Source organism: Festucalex cinctus, chromosome 9 (assembly GCF_051991245.1).
Source record: "Festucalex cinctus isolate MCC-2025b chromosome 9, RoL_Fcin_1.0, whole genome shotgun sequence".
NCBI lineage: Eukaryota > Metazoa > Chordata > Actinopteri > Syngnathiformes > Syngnathidae > Festucalex > Festucalex cinctus.
The window spans coordinates 10,455,619-10,478,713 of NC_135419.1; the positions used below are offsets into that span (position 1 = coordinate 10,455,619).

General features: G+C 39.2%; 1 protein-coding gene across 2 annotated transcripts in view; it reads right to left on the reverse strand.

Annotated features, from left to right (window-relative positions):
* LOC144026067 (ATP-binding cassette sub-family C member 5) overlaps positions 1 to 23,095 on the reverse strand; it is a 37,851-nt gene that overhangs the window by 4,162 nt on the left and 10,594 nt on the right. The window contains exons 4-25 of one of the 2 annotated variants that reach the window (XM_077532572.1): positions 22,785 to 22,932; positions 21,669 to 21,902; positions 20,581 to 20,754; positions 20,115 to 20,262; positions 18,271 to 18,419; positions 17,992 to 18,099; positions 15,996 to 16,349; positions 14,815 to 14,886; positions 14,608 to 14,732; positions 14,458 to 14,530; positions 14,141 to 14,344; positions 13,873 to 13,998; positions 13,473 to 13,581; positions 13,193 to 13,377; positions 10,929 to 11,075; positions 9,406 to 9,535; positions 7,962 to 8,115; positions 3,480 to 3,608; positions 3,051 to 3,237; positions 2,014 to 2,103; positions 557 to 746; positions 321 to 480 (exon numbers count right to left, since the gene is read on the reverse strand). In XM_077532572.1, coding sequence (XP_077388698.1) covers positions 321 to 480; positions 557 to 746; positions 2,014 to 2,103; positions 3,051 to 3,237; positions 3,480 to 3,608; positions 7,962 to 8,115; positions 9,406 to 9,535; positions 10,929 to 11,075; positions 13,193 to 13,377; positions 13,473 to 13,581; positions 13,873 to 13,998; positions 14,141 to 14,344; positions 14,458 to 14,530; positions 14,608 to 14,732; positions 14,815 to 14,886; positions 15,996 to 16,349; positions 17,992 to 18,099; positions 18,271 to 18,419; positions 20,115 to 20,262; positions 20,581 to 20,754; positions 21,669 to 21,902; positions 22,785 to 22,932 — 3,396 coding nt within the window. Of the gene's footprint in view, positions 1 to 320; positions 481 to 556; positions 747 to 2,013; positions 2,104 to 3,050; positions 3,238 to 3,479; positions 3,609 to 7,961; positions 8,116 to 9,405; positions 9,536 to 10,928; positions 11,076 to 13,192; positions 13,380 to 13,472; positions 13,582 to 13,872; positions 13,999 to 14,140; positions 14,345 to 14,457; positions 14,531 to 14,607; positions 14,733 to 14,814; positions 14,887 to 15,995; positions 16,350 to 17,991; positions 18,100 to 18,270; positions 18,420 to 20,114; positions 20,263 to 20,580; positions 20,755 to 21,668; positions 21,903 to 22,784; positions 22,933 to 23,095 lie in introns of those variants that run through there. The other variant, XM_077532573.1, reaches the window with a different exon arrangement.

The following is a 23,095-nucleotide window of genomic DNA, read 5'->3' on the forward strand; positions in this document are numbered from 1 at the left end:
ACGCTGTAAAAACAAAAGCACGCTATAAAAAATAAAAAGCACACTGCAAAAAATCGGCGCAACAGCAAGGCCGTGAAAGATGAACCCGCGATAAACGAAGTCACACTGTGTTGCATAATAATATTTTGAAACACTTTAAATCTCTGACAAAATACTTCTCATCTATACAAGTATAAATTCATTATTCTATTATTTATAACTCACTGTATGCCAGAACACATTCAAAAGAAAGCAATCCTGACAACTGAGACTATAATCTATTTTCATCAGACAGCAAAAAGCTTGAACTTTGCTCGAGCAAATATTTCCTCTCGAATCACCTGACAGTGCCGATGAAGAGCACAGGCTCTTGAGGGATGATGGCTAATTTGCTCCGCAGGTCGTCCAGGCCGATTCGGGCAATATTGACTCCGTCGATGGTGATGGAACCTCTCGCCAGCTCCACAAGTCTGAATAACGCCAGACCCAGAGAGGACTTTCCTGTGGACGACAGGGTGTCAATAATACGACGGAAGAGATGGATTAAAAAAAAAAAAAAAGCTGCAGGGGTAACAACCTGATCCAGTGCGGCCCACGATGCCGATGGTCTCTTTGGGCTGGACGGTGAAGGACAGACCCTTCAGCACCAACGGCAGGCCGTCGCGATAACGCATGTCCACGTTGTGAAAGGTGATCTGCCCTTGGTCAGGCCAGGAGACGGCGGGAGCGGTTGACTGGATTTTGCATGCTGCTTCACTTTCTAGAGACTGAGACAAATAAGAGATGCGCGTGAACATTCAGTCAACTAGATTAGCTCCTAATGCGACACTGTACACAAGACAAACAGCTAAGATGTTTGTTGTTTTTCCATGTTAATTCATTTTGTTTTAAAGAGCAAGGTTATACATTTAAGAACCACTCTTCTACGGTTAATATTAGAGGTGTCAAAATTAATCGACAAGTAATCGATTATCAAATTAATCGACAACCATTTTTAATAATCAAGCAATCATTTGGAGCAGTTTTTATTTTTTTTTATGTAAAATTGTCCAAATCCTCAGATTTTAGCAAATCTACAGTAATTGTTCACTCATTTCTTCATGAAAGAAGACTGATTATCTTCTGTGTTTAATCAAAATAAGACATTTGCAAACATGTTTTTACTTTGGAAAACAATGACTGAACCGGTAACAGTACAACATCAATCCCCCTTTTTCTTAATCACTATATACAAATACAAAGTATGAAACAAACACCAATGACTGGTTAATAAACAGTAATCAGGAGAAAAAAATGTTTTTCAATAAGTTGAATGCAAAATTAAAATGAATCTGATTAATTGATTGAATAATAAATAGAAAAACAAATTTGCTCCCAAAAACGCACACGTTCTATTTGAAATGTTTTAAGTGTCCCAAAGATGTATTTATACATTTTATATGTTTGTTTGTTTTTTATTTATGCTAGAGCATACAGAAGGCTTTGATGTAGCCTCTGAACTGCAGAGAACGGGTGAAGCAATGGTAGTAATTACAAAAACAGCCAGCAGGTGACAGCAGAGTATAAGAGATCAACCAGGGCCATGTTGCAACAAGCTCTTTTCCCCATTGTTTGAAACAGATTTGTGAATAATGATGAAACTTACCTATATTCTAATGCTAATTGCTCCAAAACGGAAACAGATAGAAATATACTTTTTTTTCTTGATGAAAAAAAGAGTCTCTAATATTTATTTTGGCAGGTTCCATGTTTTTATAGCAATAGAACACAATATTCTGTGGGCCTTGCAAAATCAGTCAAAATCCAGAAAAACAACCGGAAGCAAAGGGGGTTGCTTCGGTGAAAACGGCTGGGAGTGAATGAGTTAATTGATTCTGAAAATATTGGATAGTGACAGTATTCGTTAACATGTATGTTGAGTGTGTAATCCTGCCAACACACAAATCACATCACCTTGGAAAACCATGTTACAGGTATGTCGGGACATTCCAGGAATCTGACAGCTTTGAGTACATCAGCCTATTTGTCACTCACCTTTATATAGTGATTAATCCTCTCTACTGATGTGAAACGAGCTTCCGTCTCTGTGAGGAGCCTGACAGTGAACTGAAACAAGCCAGTCAGCTGCACGTGAGATGAAGCGGGGAGGAGAAAGGAAGAGAGAGAGGTTAACGACTGACACCGCTGCTGCTTTAATTATTATTATTAAACGCACTGCAGCTAACCATCAATTAATCAAGATACAGTATATAGTAGAGCAGCTGAGTGCAGTTGAAGCAATGGTAGTTATTCCAAAAAGCAGGTGGCAGCAGAGTATAAGAGATCGACCAGGGTCATGTTGCAACAAGCTCTTTTTGCCAGTGTTTTCAACAGGTTTGTGCATAATGATGAAACTTAACTCTATTCTAATGCTAATTGCTGTAAAACAGAAACATATACAACGATACTTTTTTTTCCTGATGAAAGAAGAGACTCTAATCTTTCTTTTAGTAGGTTCCATGTTTTTATAGCAATAGAACACAATATTCTGTGGGCCTCTCAAAATCAGTCAAAATCCAGTAAAACAGCCGAAGTGAAGGTGAAAATGGCTGGGAGTGAATGAGTTAATTATGAGTTAATTAAACGTAATACTTTGGATTGAAGTCACTTTGGATTAACTTCATTCAGGCGAATATATTAAGTTTAACAAACTCACAATTATTCAAATTTAATATTTTCACTTTGGACTAACTTAATTCAATTGTGTGTTACCAATTTAAGCGATTTTTTTTTTTTTAAGTTGGTCAACAATTCTCTCAAAAAAAGGCATATAGTGTAGCTAATTCAAATGTATACCACAAAAATAAAGCTTGTTGTCAAGTTTAAACAACAAGCAAGAGATGTGTGCACTTATGACCTAGTTTCAAAGCTGCCATGTGACTGCGCTGCACTTTTTGGCTCACGTTGCGCCTTTAAATGGACGCAGCTCGTCACCGTAGCTATAAAGAGTATTCCCGGTACGCGAGACCTCATTCGTCATGTGAGAAAAGGCCCCCCGGTGTCACGTTGTTTGAGGACAGGGCCTTACGAACCTGCACCGCGTACGATATGGCCAGGCCGGCGTAGGCGGTTGGGATCTGCCGGTGCATGAAGACGATGAGGAGAGCGACGGCGGTGATGAGCGAGATGCTGATGAGGTCGAGGCGCACGGCCAGCCAACGCATAGCACAGCTGAAGAGGTAGTTGGATGCCTGGTTATTGTCCAGCAATTCCTGATATCTGCCAAACAGACGCAAAAAAAAAAAAAGACTCCTTTAATCCTCGCCCGCTGAGGGGAGAATCTCTTTTTATCAAGACATTTACGGAGGCTTCCTGCTTTCATTTGGCTCCTTTACTAACCTTGGAGAAATACTACCAGCAGAGATAAAAAGGGAAACTTTAAAGATCTCCACTGGGGGGACGGTGAGAATAAAGGAAGGAAGAGGCAGCCTTGCTTGGCAGCCGTTATTTAATAAGCTCACCTTTGGAGGAAGTCCCGCTTTCTTCCATAGGCGTGGATGGTGGAGAGGCCCTGGAGGCTGCTGGTGATGTGGGAGGTGAACGGCGACTGGCTGATGTTCTCGAGTCGCTTCAGCTCACGAATCAAAACCCTGACCAAGAAAAGGGAATTTCAATCTCATTTGCTTTGAATCATCTGGCAGTCCCTCACTACACACACGACACTTAACTCATTTGCTCCCCAAAACGTATAAATATGTTCTATTTTAAATATTACCATGGTCCCAAAGACGTATTTATACGTTTTTTTTGTTTTTTTTGTTTTTTTATGCTAGAGCATACAGAAGGCTTTGATGCAGTCTCTCAACTGCTGAGAATGGGTGAAGCAATGGTAATAATTACAAAAACGGCCAGAAGGTGGCAGCAGAGTATAAGAGATCAACCAGGGCAATCATGTAAACAAGCTGATTTCTCCACAATTCTAAGCAAATTTGTGAATAATGATGAAACTCAGCTATATTCTAATGCTAATTGCTGCAAAATGGAAACAGAAATATACTATTTCTCTGCTGATGAAAAAGAGACTCTAATCGTTCTTTTGGTAGGTTCCATGTTTTTCTAGCAATATAATACAATAATCTGTGGGCCTTGGAAAATCAGTCAAAATCCAGTAAAACAGCCAGGAGCATAGGGGATTGCTTCAGTGAAAATGTCTGCAAGTGAATGAGTTAATTAGAAATACGCACTAATCACTAAAGCCCGTATCCCACTGAGGGGTGAACATTTGTGACGCTAACGAATATTGGTTTCATGTCAGGGTTCGTTCAAGGTCGACCCATTTCCGAAATGTTCTCTAAATAGTCTTAATGGTTGTTCTGGAAATTGTAAACATGTTCAAAATATTCTTATGACAAAGACCATTAAGACTGTTAGGGAAACATTGAGAAAGTTCAGGAAACTTTGCAACCCTGAACGAACCCCGACGTGAAATCAACATTCGCTAGTGTCACAAATGTTTATCCTTCATGGGGATACGGTTCTAATTCTCAACAAGGTCTCTGAATTTCAGTATTTTTTTTGTTTGTTAGTTTCAAAAGCAATGCTGTAAAGGTGGCACATATGTGGAAGTTAAAAATCCAACACTTCCCCTGTTTTTTTTTTTTTTGTTTTGTTTTGTTTTTTTGCCACTGTCTGACAAGTGATTAGTGGGTTAGCTTTTGTCTTTATTTTGATGGTATCTGAAATTTTGGCTTGTAACACAAAACCAAAATATTACTAATGGGTGAGTATCGTTTCTGATTCTAAAAATATTTGATAGTGACAGCACTAATATCAACCAAAGACAACTGCACATCTGTCTCGCCTTTCCAGTGGAAAAAAATGGCGACTTTTACCGGCAATGTCTCAGTTAAGATCTGAGACGAAGTACCTGTATCTTGTTGACACATCAGTGCTAAAAACAACCTTGAGAAATGAGGGGACGGAATTAGAAGGTATGACAAATGACTGTGGAGCTTTTCTATCCTTAGATGTTTTCCCTGGCAGAGTGCTGCTTCTTTTCCATGATCATAATGTAATAATCTGAGCATCATCACACAGACGGATGAGCACTGGACGTCCAAAATGACACCTGACACCACAACATAGAAAGGTGGGCGGAGTCTGTCTACTTTTAGAGGCCCGGCTAGAAGGTCTCACACAAATCATTTGCTTCGCTCATAAAAGCTGAGAAAAGAGAGGCAACGAACGAACATGACACTTTGCCTCTCGGAAGCGTCGATCCTGACAAACATGTTTACGCTCTGGGCAGTTTCATTTCAAAATTTAATAATTAAAAAAAAAAAAAAAGCTGCTTCAGAAGTGGGTAATTTCGACAGGAGTTTGATGTAACATGGCCACACATCTGGGGAAGATCACTTTAAAAATCGCCAAGGGTGATCATTACTTATTAGCACGATGAGATCCCTCTTGAGTGCGCCGCACTTGAAATAAAAGTCAGTCTATCATGTCATTTTTAAACTGAAGTAAGGATAACTGTATCAGACCTATGTTGTAAAAAAAAAAAAAAAAAAAGTTTTTCGAGTTTAGATGTGATTAGCAGCTCGGCTGTGAATTGACATCAATCCAAACTCGCCTTGTTGACAGCCGTTGGCACGTACACACACATACGTTGACATTTATAGCCTGATGTTTATCTGCTGATGCAAAACAAGGCGCTATAAAAGCTTGTTTAATAAATTTGCAGGGCTGAATAAGTGCTCGTTTGTACACAGACAGTACAGGCATTTTTACAATCACGGTGTGTGCCGGGAAGCGATCAATGAAGAAGGAGGAAACTTGTTCTTGTGCGCCCTTCTTTCTGAATGGGGTCATTTGAGACAATATGCAACTATCATGTTCAGGGGAAATCACCCCGGGTTGCCTGAAGAAATACACAAAATTGATCATAAGTGAGAGATTTGTTCAAATGTCAAGCATTCAGTACGGCAAAGACAGAGCGTGAGTTTTTGTTACATTATGCTATAATTCATAAAGGGCAAAGGGTAAGTCATGATTAATCAATAGCAATTATTACAGGCATTTTTAGAGCCGTTTTAGGGCAATAAATCAAGTTTAAAAGGAAATTTGTTTGGATTTAAAACATCATTACATCATCATTACATAATTTTTTTTATCTAGAGACTGTATTTGGGGAAGAAAAAGGGGTTGATTGTTAGTTTAGCAAATGCCTCTCAGTAGGGTGGCCTTCAAGGGACAAAATACCTTAATGACCTTGTAAGGTCTACCCAACTGAGTGGTTTTTTTTACAAGCAGCATAATCAACAATGGTTTTACTTTAATAAAGTACATTTTGTGGTTTCATACCAATTTATTATTCATTTACTATTTATAAAATTTGCTAAGGGTTGTGATTCAAGATTCACGACTGTCAACTACGTTAAGAATTGACACGGAACTGGCTCACTCTGTTTGTTTATATGGTGTGCAGTACCCTAGCTCATTGAGTGACCTGATAAAACATTTTTGAAAAGTTTTCCACAAGCAGGAATGCGCAACTAGTGGCCCATGGCCCGTATGAAGCGCATTAGGGGCCCCTTGAATAATTCTCCTACCACACCCCCCAGTGTATTATTTGCACTAATAAACATTCAAAATACTGTTTTTAACAATTTTCTTATGAAAAACGGGAGGGTAATTGAGGGGGAAAGAATGTCCCCCCAAAAAATAGGGGGGAAAAAAAAAATAGGGGGGGAATAAACTGTATGGAGGACCAAAACTGCCAAAATTTGAAATAAATAAATGGCTAAATGAATAAATACATGACCAAAAGTGTAAATAAAAATGAATATAAATATAATATGTCTAATTTGTGGTTGCCAAACTGCAAATAAGCATCAACTGTAGTTTTAATTTGTAATATTGCAACTAAATGGCAGAAATTGCATAATTGAGCAGTTCTGTGCTGTCCTTGAATGGTAATGTGCAAGAGCCCTTGCACTAAGAAAGAAAGAAAGAAAGAAAGAAAGAAAGAAAGAAAGAAAGAAAGAAAGAAAGAAAGAAAGAAAGAAAGAAAGAAAGAAAGAAAGAAAGAAAGAAAGAAAGAAAGAAAGAAAGAAAGAAAGAAAAAGAAAGAATACAGTATGTCTTTTATTGTTTACCATTTTCAACACTCTGAAAAGCACAAACGCAAAACTGCTTGTAAAAATGTCCATTTCCAGGCCCGTGGCTCCAAACCTCCCAAACAAATAACCTAAATTTTGATGTTTTCACTTCAGTTGATCTCGTGAAGTGCCTTTCAGGCTGCCATTTTTGCCTTATTCCTTGATCTTATATGGCCATTGGAAATTCAAATGCAACTTAATCGTTAACTGACTGGAAGTTACCATACGTTCAACCAAGGACATTTCAAACAGCCCAACCATTAATCGTGATAACATCAGGAGCAGACATCTTTCATATGGGGTGCATCACATAGTTCAAAGAAGAGACTATGACCTTTTGCTACATAATTGATACAAATTCTATTTTGGACTGTGGTCAGTACATTTCTGCAGGGTAAGGAGAGGGAACTGGCACAGAAAAAGGGGATTGTTTACAAAAAAATAAAATAATCGGCAATGATTTTGTACAGCATAATCAGTTTTGTAACATTAGAACGTCTTGCATCTTTCCAAAGATACCAAGTGAGCTCTTGATCAGCCTCCACTGCACAATTTGTGCAGAGCTGCAGAAAAAGAGAAGTGCCTGTCTGCTTTAAATCATTTACAACAGAAGGGAAGCTGTGAAAAAGGAAACCGGCAACTGATAGCAGTTGGCACGCTCACAAATAAAGATAACAACGCACTCGCTGCGCTTTTACTCCCTCCGAGACAACTCGTGCATATCCGCATTATCTAATCCATAATCATGAGATAATATTCTCGGCAGGCCAATTTTACAAGCCCTTAACGTTGTCAAACTAAAAAGATTGGTGCACGAGAGATGAGAATGTGAGTCTGACTGACCTGGAGACACGGTTGACAAGGCAAAGGAAGGCTCCCAGGGGCAGGATGGAGATCAGGAACCAGGGAAAGACGATACCGACCACTGCCAGGCAAAACAGCACCAGGGTGAGATTCTGCAGCAGCATTTCTGCTTGCATGGTCAGACGAACATCCACTTTGAAGACAAAATATAAAACGACGTAAGACAAACAGCACTCGAAAAACATTTGGGTCAAAAATCACCCTAATTAGGTCAAAAAGGGACCAACTCAACTTTTTGGGGTATTCAATTAAGCCCCAACGTTGGGTCAAATGAATGACCCACAAAACACCACCAAAATTGGGCTACTTTGTGGGTTATTAATTTAATTTTTACCAACCTTTTGGGTTAAATCATTCAAAAAGTTGGGTTGGTTCATTTTTAACCCAATTCAATTGTTTTCAACTTTTTGGGTTCAATTGAATAAACCACAAAACAACCCAACAAACCGGGTTGCTCTTTGAGTTATTTAATTTGACCCAACATTTTGAATTAAACCATTTAAAAAGTTAGTTTGGTTCATATTTGAGCAAATTGAGGGGTTATTCAATTAACCCAATAAGTTGGATCAAACGAATAAACCACAAAATAAGCCAAAAAACAAAAAACAAAAAAACAGGTTAAAGCACGCCCATCTAAGTGAGGTTGCTTGGTGGATGATTAATTTAGTTTGTTTAATAACTCAAAAAGTTGGGTCGATTCATATTTGACCAAATTCAGTTAGGTTGTTCAATGAACCCAAGAAGTTGGGTCAAACGAATAAACAACAAAATGAGCCAAAAAAAAAGGTTGCTTGGTGGTTTATTACGGAAGCGTATTGCATTCACTTGAAAAAAAAAAAAAATCTGTTTTTCTGACTAATTTTTTTGGGAGCTTTGTTTTTTTTTGTTTTGTTTTCTTTTTTTTTATTTTATTTTATTTTTTTAAATCAGTTTTTCTGAATATTTTTTTCTGTTTTACTGAATATTTTTTTTTACTGAATAATGTTTTTACCCCTGTTTTTGGAATATTTTTTTCTCCTGTTTTCTTCCATTTTTCTGAATATTTTTTTCCCTGTTTTTCGGATTTTTTTTTAATGACAAAAAAAAAAAAATATTAAAAAAAAAAAAAAAAAACAGAAAAAAAAAATCAAAAAACAAAGCTCCCAAACATTAGTCAGAAAAACAGACAGGAGGGTTTTTTGTTGTTGTTGTTGTTTTTTTTTTCAAGTTGGGTCGGTCCATTTTTGATCCAATTTGGGTTATTTTTGACCCAACCGTTTTGAGAGTGTACAAAGTCTATGTGAAAAGATGTGACAAGCAAATTGTGAATATAGTGGGGACCACTGGAATGACTCACATACATGTGGATGACTCTTCCCAGTGGGAGAACGCCAAGACGCATCATAAAACATGTATAGGAAATGATAACACATCAAAATCTCACCCTCATCCATGTCCCTGGAGAATCTGGTCAGGATGCGGCCGAGAGGCGTGGTGTCAAAAAAGTGCATGGGGCTGCGGAGGAGTCGTCGGAACAGCTGGTTGTGGAGCACGGAGGCCGCCTTCACCGTGCACTGTCAACACCAACAACATGAGAGGCAATGCATGGAAGCGCTTCAAGAAACATATGGACTCAGTTGCCGCTTGACTTCACACATGGTTTGCCACTTTTAACACACGCAGCATGAGTAAAGATTTATGCTTTTAATGCTCACAATGTGTGGGTGTGTTTCTCTGCTGTCAAATCCTCATCTGTAATGACTTACTCTGACTCTGACATTAATGTTGTGTCCTTTAAATCAGACGCCATTTCACCGTTTGAGCAGAAATTACATGTGGCAGTGGAGAACAGATTAATTCTATTAATAGAGTATTCGACACTCCCAAGGTTGTCATCGCAGCTCACGGTAATGGGAGAAAAAACAACACATGAACCTTCTTTGAAAAATGAATAATTTCAAGTGGCATACATGAACACGCACACGCTAAGGTGCAGCTGCTGACACATATAAATGGCAGAAATTCTGAAGATGCATAAAATGACGGTGGAGAGATAAATGGATTTGGTCCACCGACATTATTATTAGCACTCAAAAAGTTGGGTTGGTTCATATTTGTGCTCCTGTGACAAATACACAGGAGCACATGGAACATTAATTATGGAACATCAATTCTTCTTAAATATCAAGGACAAGATAAAAACACAAACATAAAATTCCAAACTAAATTTTGCAGAGGCTGTCACTGGTGAAGATACAGCTTGTGAATGTCACATGACCAAACCTAGAAAACAGGTGAGCTGTGATAGGTTTTCTGAGCCCTTGTGATGTCATTTTCAGTCGACAGCAAATTGCAAAATGTGTTTTTAAAGATACTAATTGCATGTGAAAAATAATGAAAGTATCCAATTATACACAAAATATTAACTTTTTATTGCTATAATGGGCTAAAAAATTGTTAAGTGTTAGTACACAAACACTGACATCAGCAAGGATGAGATTCAAATTCAATAATTGTAAATATGAATAAAAAGATTCTGAATTGTCTTAAGGTGCAATAAGTCAGGTCTTAAATGTAAGAAAATATGTGTAAATTCATGTGAGCAGTACATTTCAAGAAAACAGATACAAAAAACAGTCTTTAAAATTAAATTTTCTTATAAATTTAAGGGAAAAATATTAAATCATCGATTCATGGTTTTATGAATCGATATCAGGTTTGAAAAGTAAAATCGATTTAACATTGATTATTTATTTATTTTTTTATTATTATTATTTTTTTTAACACAGCCCTAATTGAAATAGTTGGAAATCTGTCAATGTTATTATTTCTCTTCATTGATTGACTGGTTTCTTTATTGTTCAATAAAAAAGTGTTGTGGGGTTCAGTACTTCCATTGTTGTAAAACTTTTTTTGGTTGCAGTTGGGCGATCAGAGAATAAGGAAAGCGCCGCGGGGCTGTCTTACCTTTACAAACACCAGGCCTCGTATGGTTTTGAGAAACAAAGCGGCGCCCATGGAGATGACATAAACGGTGGAATAGAACTGAATGTGAGGGTTGAGCCTCATGCTGTCCTTCGCCATTGTCTCATTCGCTGAGATTAATGAAGCGTTCTGGGGGAGTTGGCATATGGAGCAAGAAATTAATAAGGTGGAGTAAATTTAAAAAAAACAACAACAACAACAAAAGAAAAACTTTTTTTGGTCCCATGGTGTTAAATTTCCCTCTTAATTAATGGAGAAAAGCACACATTGGTAAACAAAAAACCCATCACAATCACTCATCGCTGCATTGCTTTCATTTGTGGGCGCATTTCTCAAAAGCCGCCATCTGCTTTTGCAGCACATCTGCTTGCTCGCCGCTTGCGCTTACTTTTAATTATGCTTACCCTTGTGCAGTTATCGTATTTTGATTTTATTTTTCTAAATCACCCCCGTTCAGAATAATACTCATTGGGGCTATCTCGCCTTACTGACCCAACAGGCGTTGTTTTTATTTTGCTTGCGAAAGAGATACTGATTGCTCAAGGACTAAAGGACGCATTTTTCATCAGCAAAAATGGGAAATTTGCTGTTATTAACCAATGTTAAAAACCCATTTGTGACTTCTGCAACAAGTCTCGCCTCTCCAAGTGGTCCAGGAAGCTGCTGCTTGATTGCTGATAAGGACGACATTACATTGTTATGCAGAGTGCTGCATATACAGTGATGCCTTGCGATACTAGATTAAGCCATTGCATGACCACACACATCATCTTTCATCACTAAAATGAATGGAAATGCCAGTAATTCGTTCAAAAACGACAAAAATCAATAACACAAAACACAATATAATGTTTTTATATGTGCCTATGTTTAAAAAGTAAAGCAGTTTGTTGTAGAAAAGCACAAATGCAGTTATTGTATTATTATAAGAGGTGTCAATATTAGTGTTAATTTTGACTTCATTTAAGGTTCCTTTAATACCACTCATTTTTAAACGCGCTATTAATGACCTGACCAGACGCGTCCATGTCAAAATTTAGCAGTAAGAAATGTAATAATAATGCATATATTTGTGGAGACTAGGGTCAAGTTGTATTTTACAATTTTAAAAAATTTGCAGAATTTCAGCAGTTACTTCATGTTAAAGATTATATAGCTTTTAATATGAAAAGAAGAATGCACTGAGGTGTCACCAACGTCTTACAAATGCAATTATGCCATCTAGTGGCAGAAAAATGACCTGAACTCAAATCAATATCACACTTGTTTTTTACAATACAGTACGTCTTTTCAATTTTAACTCAATTTTATGAATTATTATGAAATTACGGTATCAATGATTAAAAGATGCAGCCTATTAATTTAACATTTTTTTTCCCGTTTTTATGTCAAGAGTATGAAAACTTTATTTATACATATTTTTATTGTACATTTAGAACAGATATAAAAATTGCAATTTTCACACCCCTAATTATTAAGTGTGGGAATGCTGAAAGCATCCCACATGTTATTCAGATTTTTATTCTCCTCACTTTTTAGCCGAAAAACAACTCCCAAATAATACTTCCGATTTACACCGTTCAAATTTCAACTTGCTTAAAAAAATTCACGCATTCCGCGGTATATATATATCTTCTGATTCCACGTTACTTACAGTACTCGCACAATGATGTTAAATATCAACTTTTCCCCATTCATTTTCAATGGGACTGACCGACTTTCCACGCCCATGTCATACACACAACTGATCATCATTACCAGCTCTGTGATACTGCTCAGTTCTTTTTATTCATGTATCTTTCAACTTCAATTAAAACTTTGTAATTTTCACATAATTCATCTTTCAATTTATTTCATAAGCATTCAGCTTAGCAATTCAGCTATTGGCATTCAGCTTTTAGCATTCCCACGCAATTTCTCCAGAAATTGCACTTCGTCTAGTATACTGTATAAAGAAGCTACACTGGCCGGTGCAATCAGCTTTTTTCTTCTTTATTTATAATAATAATTTATAATAAAAATAATGATATAAAATAAATAAATACAATAAATAAAAAATATAATATATAATATATATATATAATATATAATATAATATATAAAGTAAATAAATAAAATAAAATAAAAAATAATAATTTATAATCGACTTCTTTTTTGACAACTACACCAGGTTATTTGTGGAGCAAAATAAATAAATAAATAAATAAATACAGTACAAGATTAAAAAAAAAAAAATCCAGACTCACCCCACTGCCCTGCTGTATCCAGTGACTCAGCCACCAGTTGCTGAAGGCGATGCTGCCCGTGGTGCCAAGGAAGAAGATGACGTTGACAATGAAAATCACCGGACCTCCCGCTGCTCTGATGTAGGCGGCGTACACGGCCCAAGTGACAGCGCCGGAACCCTTCTCTTCGGGTTTCATCAGTTGTTCTGGAGAAGAAAGAAAGAGAGTAAGAAAAAAAAAAACATTGATACGTGACACATCATGTGAATGAAGAAGAGTGTGAGCCTTGAAAGTCTTTCACCTTTTTTGCTCGGTGGGTTTTGGTGGACCTTGGTTATTTCCTCGTCATGGCAAACGGTTATTGCCGTCAAATTGTGCTGTTTGTTTTTAAAATTCTCTCTCACCAGAGTCTATGGAAATAAGAACAGAGGAAGAAATAAGGCGAGCGACAACTGTACATGGCAGCTGTGACAAAAAACACCCTTTAAATGGTTTAACCGGAGATATCAGTGACAGGATCTTTTGCAGCTCTCCAGTAAATCATGCGGTAAATAAGCGAAGGCCGGCCTTGTATAAACATTTCCAAGCTATTTGGTCTTTCTTTCTTGGGATTATGAATTATTCAGTTTGTAGTGTTACTTTGTAGCGGGAGTGAAGGTGCCTTATTGAAAGAAAAAAATCTCAGCAGCCCCTGGCCTTACCTCCTGTTGCATACTGCTGAACAGAGCGGCATAGTCACGTTCTTTAGCCATTAGCTGAGTGTGAGTGCCGTGCTCGGCGATCTGCCCGTCCTTCATGAGGATAATATCATCGCATTCTGGCAGGTACTGAAAAAAAAGGGCAGAATGTAAATGTAGCATTGATCCAGACGATTAAAGTCATCCCGGAGGTAAAACTGGAACAAAGTGCCATATGCCAGCAGTCTGCCAGTTCATTAAGTTTGGTTTTCGAATCGTTCCCATGACTCACCTGCAGCTGGTGGGTCACAAAGAGCACCGTCTTGCCTTTCGCCACCGCCCGAATGGCCTTTTTGAAGATGTGAGAGCCCACGCACGCGTCTACGGCGCTGAGAGGGTCATCCAGCAGGAGTATAGGCCGCTCGCTGTAGAGCGCCCGGGCCAGGCTCACTCTCTGTCGCTGACCCCCGCTCAGGTTCGCTCCTCTCTCGCCAATCTGTGAAAGAAAGAAAACGCAATCCTCTTGATGCGGCTGCACTCAATTTCCAATGGGAGTTACTTCTCATGACTTCTGGCGCATTTCATTTTGCAGCACAAAAATCCGAATACCTCCGTCATGTCTCCGTAAGGCAGCTCTGCCAGATCTGGGAGAAGGCAGCAGGCTTCCAAAACGGAATCATATCTGAAGATGAATCAACAATGTTCAATTTGTGATCACTTTGACTGCTTCTGGCGCTCACTCACGTCATCCTAACTTACCTTTCCTGCTCAAACTCCTTCCCAAACAGGATGTTCTCTTTCAGGGAGTCATTAAGGATCCAAGCTTGTTGGGACACAAAAGCGAAGCCTCCGATGGCAGCGACGTTGCCTTCTAAAAGCGTCATCTGTGGCGCATGTTGCAGATCGTCGCATTAAAACATGGAAGGACTACTCGTATTTGATACAATTCCAGCATTCGGCTCTTACTTGTCCCAGGAGTGCTGTGAGAAGAGAACTCTTCCCGCTTCCGACACCGCCGCAGATCCCAACGAGTGAACCCTAGACAGCCAACAAGAATAACATTGGGGACTCAAACCTTTAAATCACAGGTGTCAAAAATGTGAAAATCAAGACAAAAGGCAGCTCAAGCTCTCTACGTCATTTAAAAAGTCTCTTACAAAGCTTTCTCTTCATAACCAATTATGGCCTTAATCCTATAAAGCCAAACATAATATTAACTCATTTGCTCCCAAAAACATATCTTACATATTTATGAGGGGTTTTTTTTAATGCTAGAGCATACAGAAAGCTTTGATGCATCCTCTGAACTGAAGAGAATGCTTGAATGCTTTTCAATTGTTGTTATTCCAAAAGCGGCCAGCAGGTGGCAGCAGAGTATAAGAGATCAACCAGGGCCGTGTTGCAAAAAGCTCTTTCCCAAAGTATTTTAAACAGATTTGTGAATACTGATGAAACTTTGCTATGTTCTAATACTTTTTTTTCCTGATAAAAGAAGAGACTCTAATCTTTCTTTTGGTAGGTTCCATGTTTTTTTTTTTTTATAGCAATACAACACAATATTCTGTGGGCCTTGTAAAATCAGTCAAAATCCAGTTGAACAGCTGGGAGAGAAGGGGGTTGCTTCAGTGAAAATAGCTGCGAGTTAATGAGTTAAATACAAGACATTTTGATATTTTTTTTTCCCCATTAAAACCCCGATGTATATGATCTGACACACTCATTGCACGGATAATATATTAGAGGGCAGTATCACCCAGCTGATGGCTTCTCCATCTACCTTGCAAGACAATTGAGAAAGAAGAGACACCTATACTTTTTAATAGTGGAAAATGCTCCTTCTGTTTTTGGAAATATTAATATACTTGATATGTCTGTTTTTTATTATATTTTTGACAGTTATAAATGTATGAATTTAAAGTATTGTGACCTAATCAAATATGACACAAATCAAAAGTCCTATGTGGAAGTTGATTTTCAAAAATGTTTTTGTTTGTTCAAAAAGACCAATAAATACTCTATTTACAAAGAATCAGAATTTTCTTTCATATTTCATGATTTCGGGCTTTATAGAGTTAACCAAATTTTTAGCCACCACCATGAGGTGACCCAGGGTAAACATGGCATCTATTTCGATGAATTTGTCATACCCTCTTAACACGCAGGTCAATACGGTGCAGCGTCTTGTGCAGTGGCGGCCGGATGCTTTTCGTGGATGAGATGGTACTCTGTGGACTCTCCTGCTCCATGTTGGTGAGGAGACTCTGGGCGTTGAGGTTCTCCTTGTGGTCTTTGGTGTCCTCGGTGGCGATATACAGGCTGAGCCTCTCGCGGCGCAACACGCGTCTCATCCCTCCGCAAGGCTTTTTGGGGGGCGGATTAGGCTTAGTGGCCGGCGTTCGCGCCTTCTCCCACACCAGTGTGGCGTCCTGGAATTCCACTGCATTGCAAGGGTCTTGCATTTTGATCAGCACGGCTTGTCGGGTGTCCATCGTGAACAGCCTCTGTGGAGACGGGACAGTTTAGATGACTAAAGGTCCGTATGGAGGGAAATTTACTTGATGAAGGAGTGTGAGTAGGTTGAGGCAAAGCTGGTGAAATCACCAGGGGCTAATTTATTAAGATCTCAAATAGCACAAGCATAGCACAAGCTAAATTGTGTGTTCGCTGTCACATGGGTTCTTAGTATCACCCAAAAAATATACTTCATGAGCAAAAAATACAGTAGCATAGGTCCAAGTGTTCATCCAAGACAAAAAAAGACAAAAAAGTATATTATAGGAATAATTGTAAATAAGTTATCATACATTTCCTGCAATGAAGAACTGCTTCTGCTTGCAATGAAGAATGTTTTGCTTTGCACTCACATTCACATAGCCTAGCCATATATGTTATCTTATCATATATTTGCTGCAATGAAGAACTGCTTCTGTTTGCAATGAAGACTGCTTTGCTTGCAAAGAAGAATTGCTTCTGCTTGCAATCAAGAATGCTTTGCTCTGTTCCCACTCAGATTCACATAGCCTGGCTATTTGAAGATGACTCAAAAAGCTAAAGAACCACAACATCTAACGCAGCAGAATGGTTCGAGCCAGTCTGCTGAGGTCGCCTGTTTTCTGTTAAAAAATGATTCCAAACTTGACTGCACATGTACTCAGCAATATTCTACTCACATGCACAACACAAAGACAAACAAGTACACTGTGTTCCAACTATGCCTGGCATTTGCGTCTTTAGGGTTGGAACATCCATGTACCTAGGGGCGTGGAAAGGATGTGAAAAAATAAATAGAGAGGGTGAGGAGAGGAATCTTCAGAGAGCGCAGGAGTGAATTGTATCAGTCAGTTCCTCTCCTCTCTCCTCGCGAGCCCTGAATTGAGTGTCTTCTCTCCTTTTTGTGTCATGTTTAATAGATGTCAAACAAGTAAGCAACCCTGACATATATTTCGCATTTTTGTTAAGTTACAGAAAAGAAAAACACAAACTAAATACACAAACACTTCTAAATGCTTAATTAATTAATCTTTAATCAACTGAACAGATAACTCATTTTACAACATGAAGTGTTTCCAGGGTTTAAATCACTTGAGAGGTGTTTTATGTGCCTCGGAAGGTTATCCTGTTTTGGTTAGCAATGCAGTTTAATTTGGTTGCATTCACCAGTTGCTAACGAAAGTAGGAAACCGTTTACTGTGAAGGTCATTAGTGAGCTGGAGTAATTTGGGTGAGAAGAGGGGAAAACCCAGGACTCGTCACCGACCAATCAAAGGGCACATATAGACTACTATTTAAATTCACATTTCACACCGATGGATAACTCAAGTAAACCCAACATGCATACTTTTGGAACCTGGGAGAAAGCACAATAAGAAAGATGCTTCAGAGGATGAGAAGATTCGAACCCTGAACCTCAAAGCTGTGAGGCAGACGTGCAAAACACTTTCCTGGATTTGAGGACACACATAAACAGAATGTCCTTTTGCTTACTTAACCCTTACTGGCTGTGTGGAAATATTTGCCACTAGCATGTGACTTTTACCAAACATTTGTAACACAGGTGGGGGTGCAGATTGGTTTTAAATGTTCTCAGCATCAACAGGGGAGTTCATGCTTTACACACAAAGGAAATTCATGTGTACTTCTCACCTGGAATCGCTTCACTGCCACAGCGCCCTCTGAGAGGGACCTGACAGCCAGTGGCGTGACTTTCAGGGCGAAGGTCATGGAGTTGAAAACGGCAACAACAGTGAATGCCTAATTGCGGAAAAATCAAAGAGTTATTGATCCTCTCCTGCGGCAAGGTCATGTCATCAATAACAGTTACTAGAACTCTGTCATTAGCGCACATTTGATCGTGCATGTGGGTCCCCATGAGTATTAATATGCAGTTAAAAAGGAAGCTGAAAGCTCTTTTTGTGAAAATACCTCTGCTGCAGTTAAGTCGTAGCCCAGGGCCATGTGCAGGGTGAACGTGCACACGCTGGCTATCACCACGACGATAGGCGCCACGCCCACTGTGAGGCTCTGGATGAGACCAGCTCGTTCCAGTATTCCCCTCTCCTCTAACCTCACTTCTGTTGACGAGACAGAAAAGGAAAGTTCAAGGCTAGCCATCCATGGATCCATTTTCTGTACGGTTTGTCCTGTGCAGGGTCACAGGGAGCTGGATTAGATCCCAGCTGGGTTTGGGTTGAAGGATGATTACACCCTGGACTGGTTTCAACACTATTACGGAGAATACACAGACACCCACGTTCACACCATCATTGCGCAGGAACTGGAACATCATTGAACACAATCTATTTCATTCATTCATTCATTCATTCATTTCCCAAACCACTTTTTAAACAAAATATAGAAAATATGGTACACAACAAACTTGAACCATGTTAAGTTTAACCCCTCATCATCAAAAATAAATACATTATCTTTTTTTTTTGTTTTAGTTCTTCTAGTTCACTAGGGAGAGCTATTTTTAGAACAGACCCATGTTTGGGCACCACACGTAGTTTTTTCCCAATTTTGGAAGAGGAGGATCCTCTTAAGTCCCTTTCCGTTCTCTGCTTACCAAGGAGTAAAAAATAATAAAAAAAATAAAAAAAAATAAAAAAACTTAATTGGAGGCAATTAATTTCAATGAAGCACATTATTGATCTTGGAAATACTGTAGAGGTAGATTATTAAATATTTTGTACCCGCTTGGAATGTAAATTTAATATGGAATTGGATGCCCCTCAGCATTCTGTCGCTAAATAAAGTTGAGTTGAGTTGAGTTTATTCAATTTGGTTTGGAATCATTCCCTGCGCAGGTTGCGTGTTACTCATCTGCAGCTGGTGGACCACAGAGCACAATCGCCAATTTCACTGAACGATCCTGCATATTATGCTGCTTATCAGAAGCTAACACACTCCGAAGGTAACTCTAATCTTGATACGTTAGCCTTTCAGATAGTGTAGTCTTTGTCTTAAAAGTGACAGATTATTGTGTGGTTATTATTTTTAATGAGCAGAAATGTGATAAGACCTTTCATGTATCCGTGGACACCCTGCTCGAACACCTGAGTAGCCCAAAATAGAGACTCATATATGGTTTCAAAGGGCACTCAGAGAATCCTTTCAAGTCTAATCACAGATTTATTTCTGTGCTGCTTGTTCCAGATCTTTATCTAGGGGGGGGAAAAATCACAAGTATATTTCTTTAATTGTGCTTTTCCTGTATCACAAAACACAAGGTGATCATCTCTTCATGACACTTGTAACCCTGTGGACTACTAGGCTGAATGGTGATTAATCATCATTCTAACCGGTAATCGCTAAAACAGGCCCCAGAAGGCTAATTGAGAACAGCATTTAAAAGGGGGAGACCGATCATTATCAACAACCTACAGCAAAGGTCCTGGTGAGAAAAGGCCCTCACTAATTCATGCACAAGTAGAGCGGCCTCGACAGTCATTCGCTGTACGGTAAGGCTCCAAACACCTTGCAAATTAACCTTGGGGCCAAGGGATTCAAACTGGCCTTTCCGATAACGGGCGGCACAGGGAGATGATTTAAACGAGCTAATGAAAATGGATTTATGGTTGGGATTATCTTGCCAGTCCACTTAAGAGGATATGACTTTCTTTTCCAGGTGATAAATTTACATTCGGGACCTTCGGGGACAGCTGCTGAAATGAGTTGACGCCAAGCTTAATTAGCATGCGACAGCATGACTGCGTTCCTGACCACAAGCAGGAAATTCATTGGCGCGCGGTGATGGGGAAACTCACTGTGAATGTTCTGCGCAAAGGCATCTTCCCAACAATACATCTTGATGAACTTCATGCAGCCCACGATCTCGTTCATCAGCCTCACGCGCTGGTCAGTCACCACCACACACTTTTTGCGGAAATACGCCGTCAGTCTCGACGCGAGCATCTGTGCAGAGGGGAAGAGAGAGAGCGGCGAGATGATGACAAGAAAAATAAGAAGCGGGAGAGGAAATGAAAGCAGACACAATCACATTAAGCTGCACTGCTGGCCCTCCTACAGGGCCTGGATGGATAAATGGCTTTTGCATCAGTGGTGGCTCAGTCTGAGTGCAATTGGGAAAGTAGCTACAGAGTGGACAGGAGATTGATTGCAAAATATAAAAAAGCTGATGATTTTTTTTTTTAACTGTTGTATGTGCCAGGATGAAATGAGATAGTTTCTCCAAACCAACTATTTAGAAATGAGATGATAATGTCAACCTACCATGGCGGGATAGAAAATGATAAAAATGGCTGATCCAATTAAAGCGGTGGGACCCAGGAAGTAGATGGTGTAGGCCAGGCCAAGGATGCACACCAGGGGCCCCCCAGCCAGTAGGCAGCCCACAGAAACGGCCTCATAGAGACGCTGGCCATCAGTGGAGCAGATGTTGATCAGCTGGGGGAGGAAGTAACATATTGGAATATTATCATAGACCAGGGGTCTGCAACATCCAGCTCTAGAGCCTAAAGGTGACCAGAAAATGTCCAAAAAGAGCAAAAAAAGTTACCTTATATAATGTACACAAAATTGCAACAACAAAGAAAAAGTCTGAAAATTAATTTTTAAAAAGGCAGTAAATAAACATTCAAAAAGTAACCATAAAATGTCCAAAAACAAAAGATGAAAGGCAGAAAATTATCATAAAATGTCTTTGGGATTGCCAAAAAATGTCAGAGAATTCATTGTTTAAAAATAAAGGCAGAAAAAATACATTCAAAAAGTAATTATAAAATGTCAAAAAACTAAAGAAATCCTGAAAATTATCACATGTCCACAAAACTGCCAAAATAATGTCACAAAATTAAGAGTAAAAAAGGCAGAAAAAATAACCATAAAATGTCCAAAAAGGAAGAAAAGTGGAAAAACCTTTTTACTATATGTCCATAGTTTTGCTAATCACAATGTTCAAAGTTTTTGTGGCTCCTGACAGATTGTGTGTTATTTATTTGGCCTACAATGGCTCTTTTGACAGGAAAGGTTGCTGACCTGTCAAAGACGTACACTAAAAACTTTACACCAGCATCACATTTAATTAATAGTTTTTTGTTGTTTTTTAGGCCTCCCTGCATCCAACACATTCATGCAGAAAACTAGTACAGCCCTTGCAAAGTTGCCCAAGTGCAAAGTAATATTTAAAAACAAGTTTATCCATATTCCCATAGGTCAATGTTATATGAGGTCTCTTCTACAGCTTAGACAGCCTCTGTTCTCACAGGCAATGGAACCTAATAAGTGCAGAAATTAAATCTGCCTCAATCATCTTCCTGTGGTGCTCCGCTGAGAGGTACAATTCAGTGATTCCGCCCTACCTCGCCGGGACTGATGTCTTTGGTGCTGCGTAGGCGGAGGATCCTGTTGAAGGCGAACGTGAGAGCCGCCCCGCGGAGGCGAGCCGCCGTGCGATAGTTGACGGCCCACATGAGCGCCAGAGACCAGGAGCGCATCAGCTCCATGGCGAAGATCCCGGCAACCAAGCAGAGGCCGTATTTCAGGCAGCGCTCGGAGCTCTGGGAATATTCAAGCAGGGCTCGAACCAGGATTGCCTGGGAAACAGGAATGGAGAAGGTAAAATAATAGTCCCCGAGCAAATCGTAGCGATAACACGACATAAGGAAAACTATCAGACGTTATCAACTGATATGGAAATGAGTTTTTGATAAATGATATTATTCTCAGCTAAATGTAATAACTGATAAACACTGTGAACACATTCAGAACAATCTTGTTTCAGCTTGTGTGCTGCCAAAATCAAACAAGGGAGTCATTGTCTTAGAACTAAAAAGCTCTTACTGTAAGGCTATTTGTTGGGGGCGCCAAAAAGCACCTAGTTTACACATGACGTACTGTAAATTAATCAGCTTACATTACAACGAGAAGTAGCAACAACTTCCAAGTAGTAATACCCTGACATATGATTTCATACTGCATAGATGGATTAATTTTTCAAGTATATTTGTGTTTTCTTTTGTCTTTTTGGGTGACTTTTGTTTTCAGAAAGAAGTTGGTCTGAGAAAAAAAAACATGAGAACAGTATTCAAAAGGAACACAGTGAAGATGTTGATAGCTACGTTAGCTTCAGCTAGCCAATCAGCGGCTAGCCACCATATGCTTATCACTTGGGATTAAAAGTTAGTGTCTTACATTTATGTTCTGGTTTAAAGTTTTACATTAAACATAGATACATACACGGGTAATTCAACTGTATACTTATAGCCCTTGTCATGCACGTGAAAGGCAAATGAATGGCATGGCCAAAGAATGACTGAAAAGGCCATGTAGTCTGCTAGCATGTTGTCACTTTAAATTCCGCAGCTACGTTAAATGGGATAAATGGAAGAAGAAGAAAAAACACACTGGCTTTGAATAAAAAGCTCGAAGACATGCTCGCCGAATCAGCACAGTAAGAGGATTTGGGAGGTACTCACAGGCCCAACAAAACCTGCCACCATTGTGAGGAGGAGGGCAAAGATGGCCACCAGCATTCGGGTTTGGCAGAATCTCATGAAGACTCTCATCAGGGACGCCTCCTCGCGTCCTCGTCTTTTGAGCTCGTCGTGCCACAGCGATTCCAGTCTGGAACACACAGCAGAGGCACTCACAGTATCATCAATTTTAACCAATAAATGATCAACAACACGCTCGGGTTGAAGCAATAAAGTTATTGATCTTAATTTACTTTAATGAGATACATTATATCAGCTAATGAAAATTGACTAAATAATTGGCTGTTGTGCAC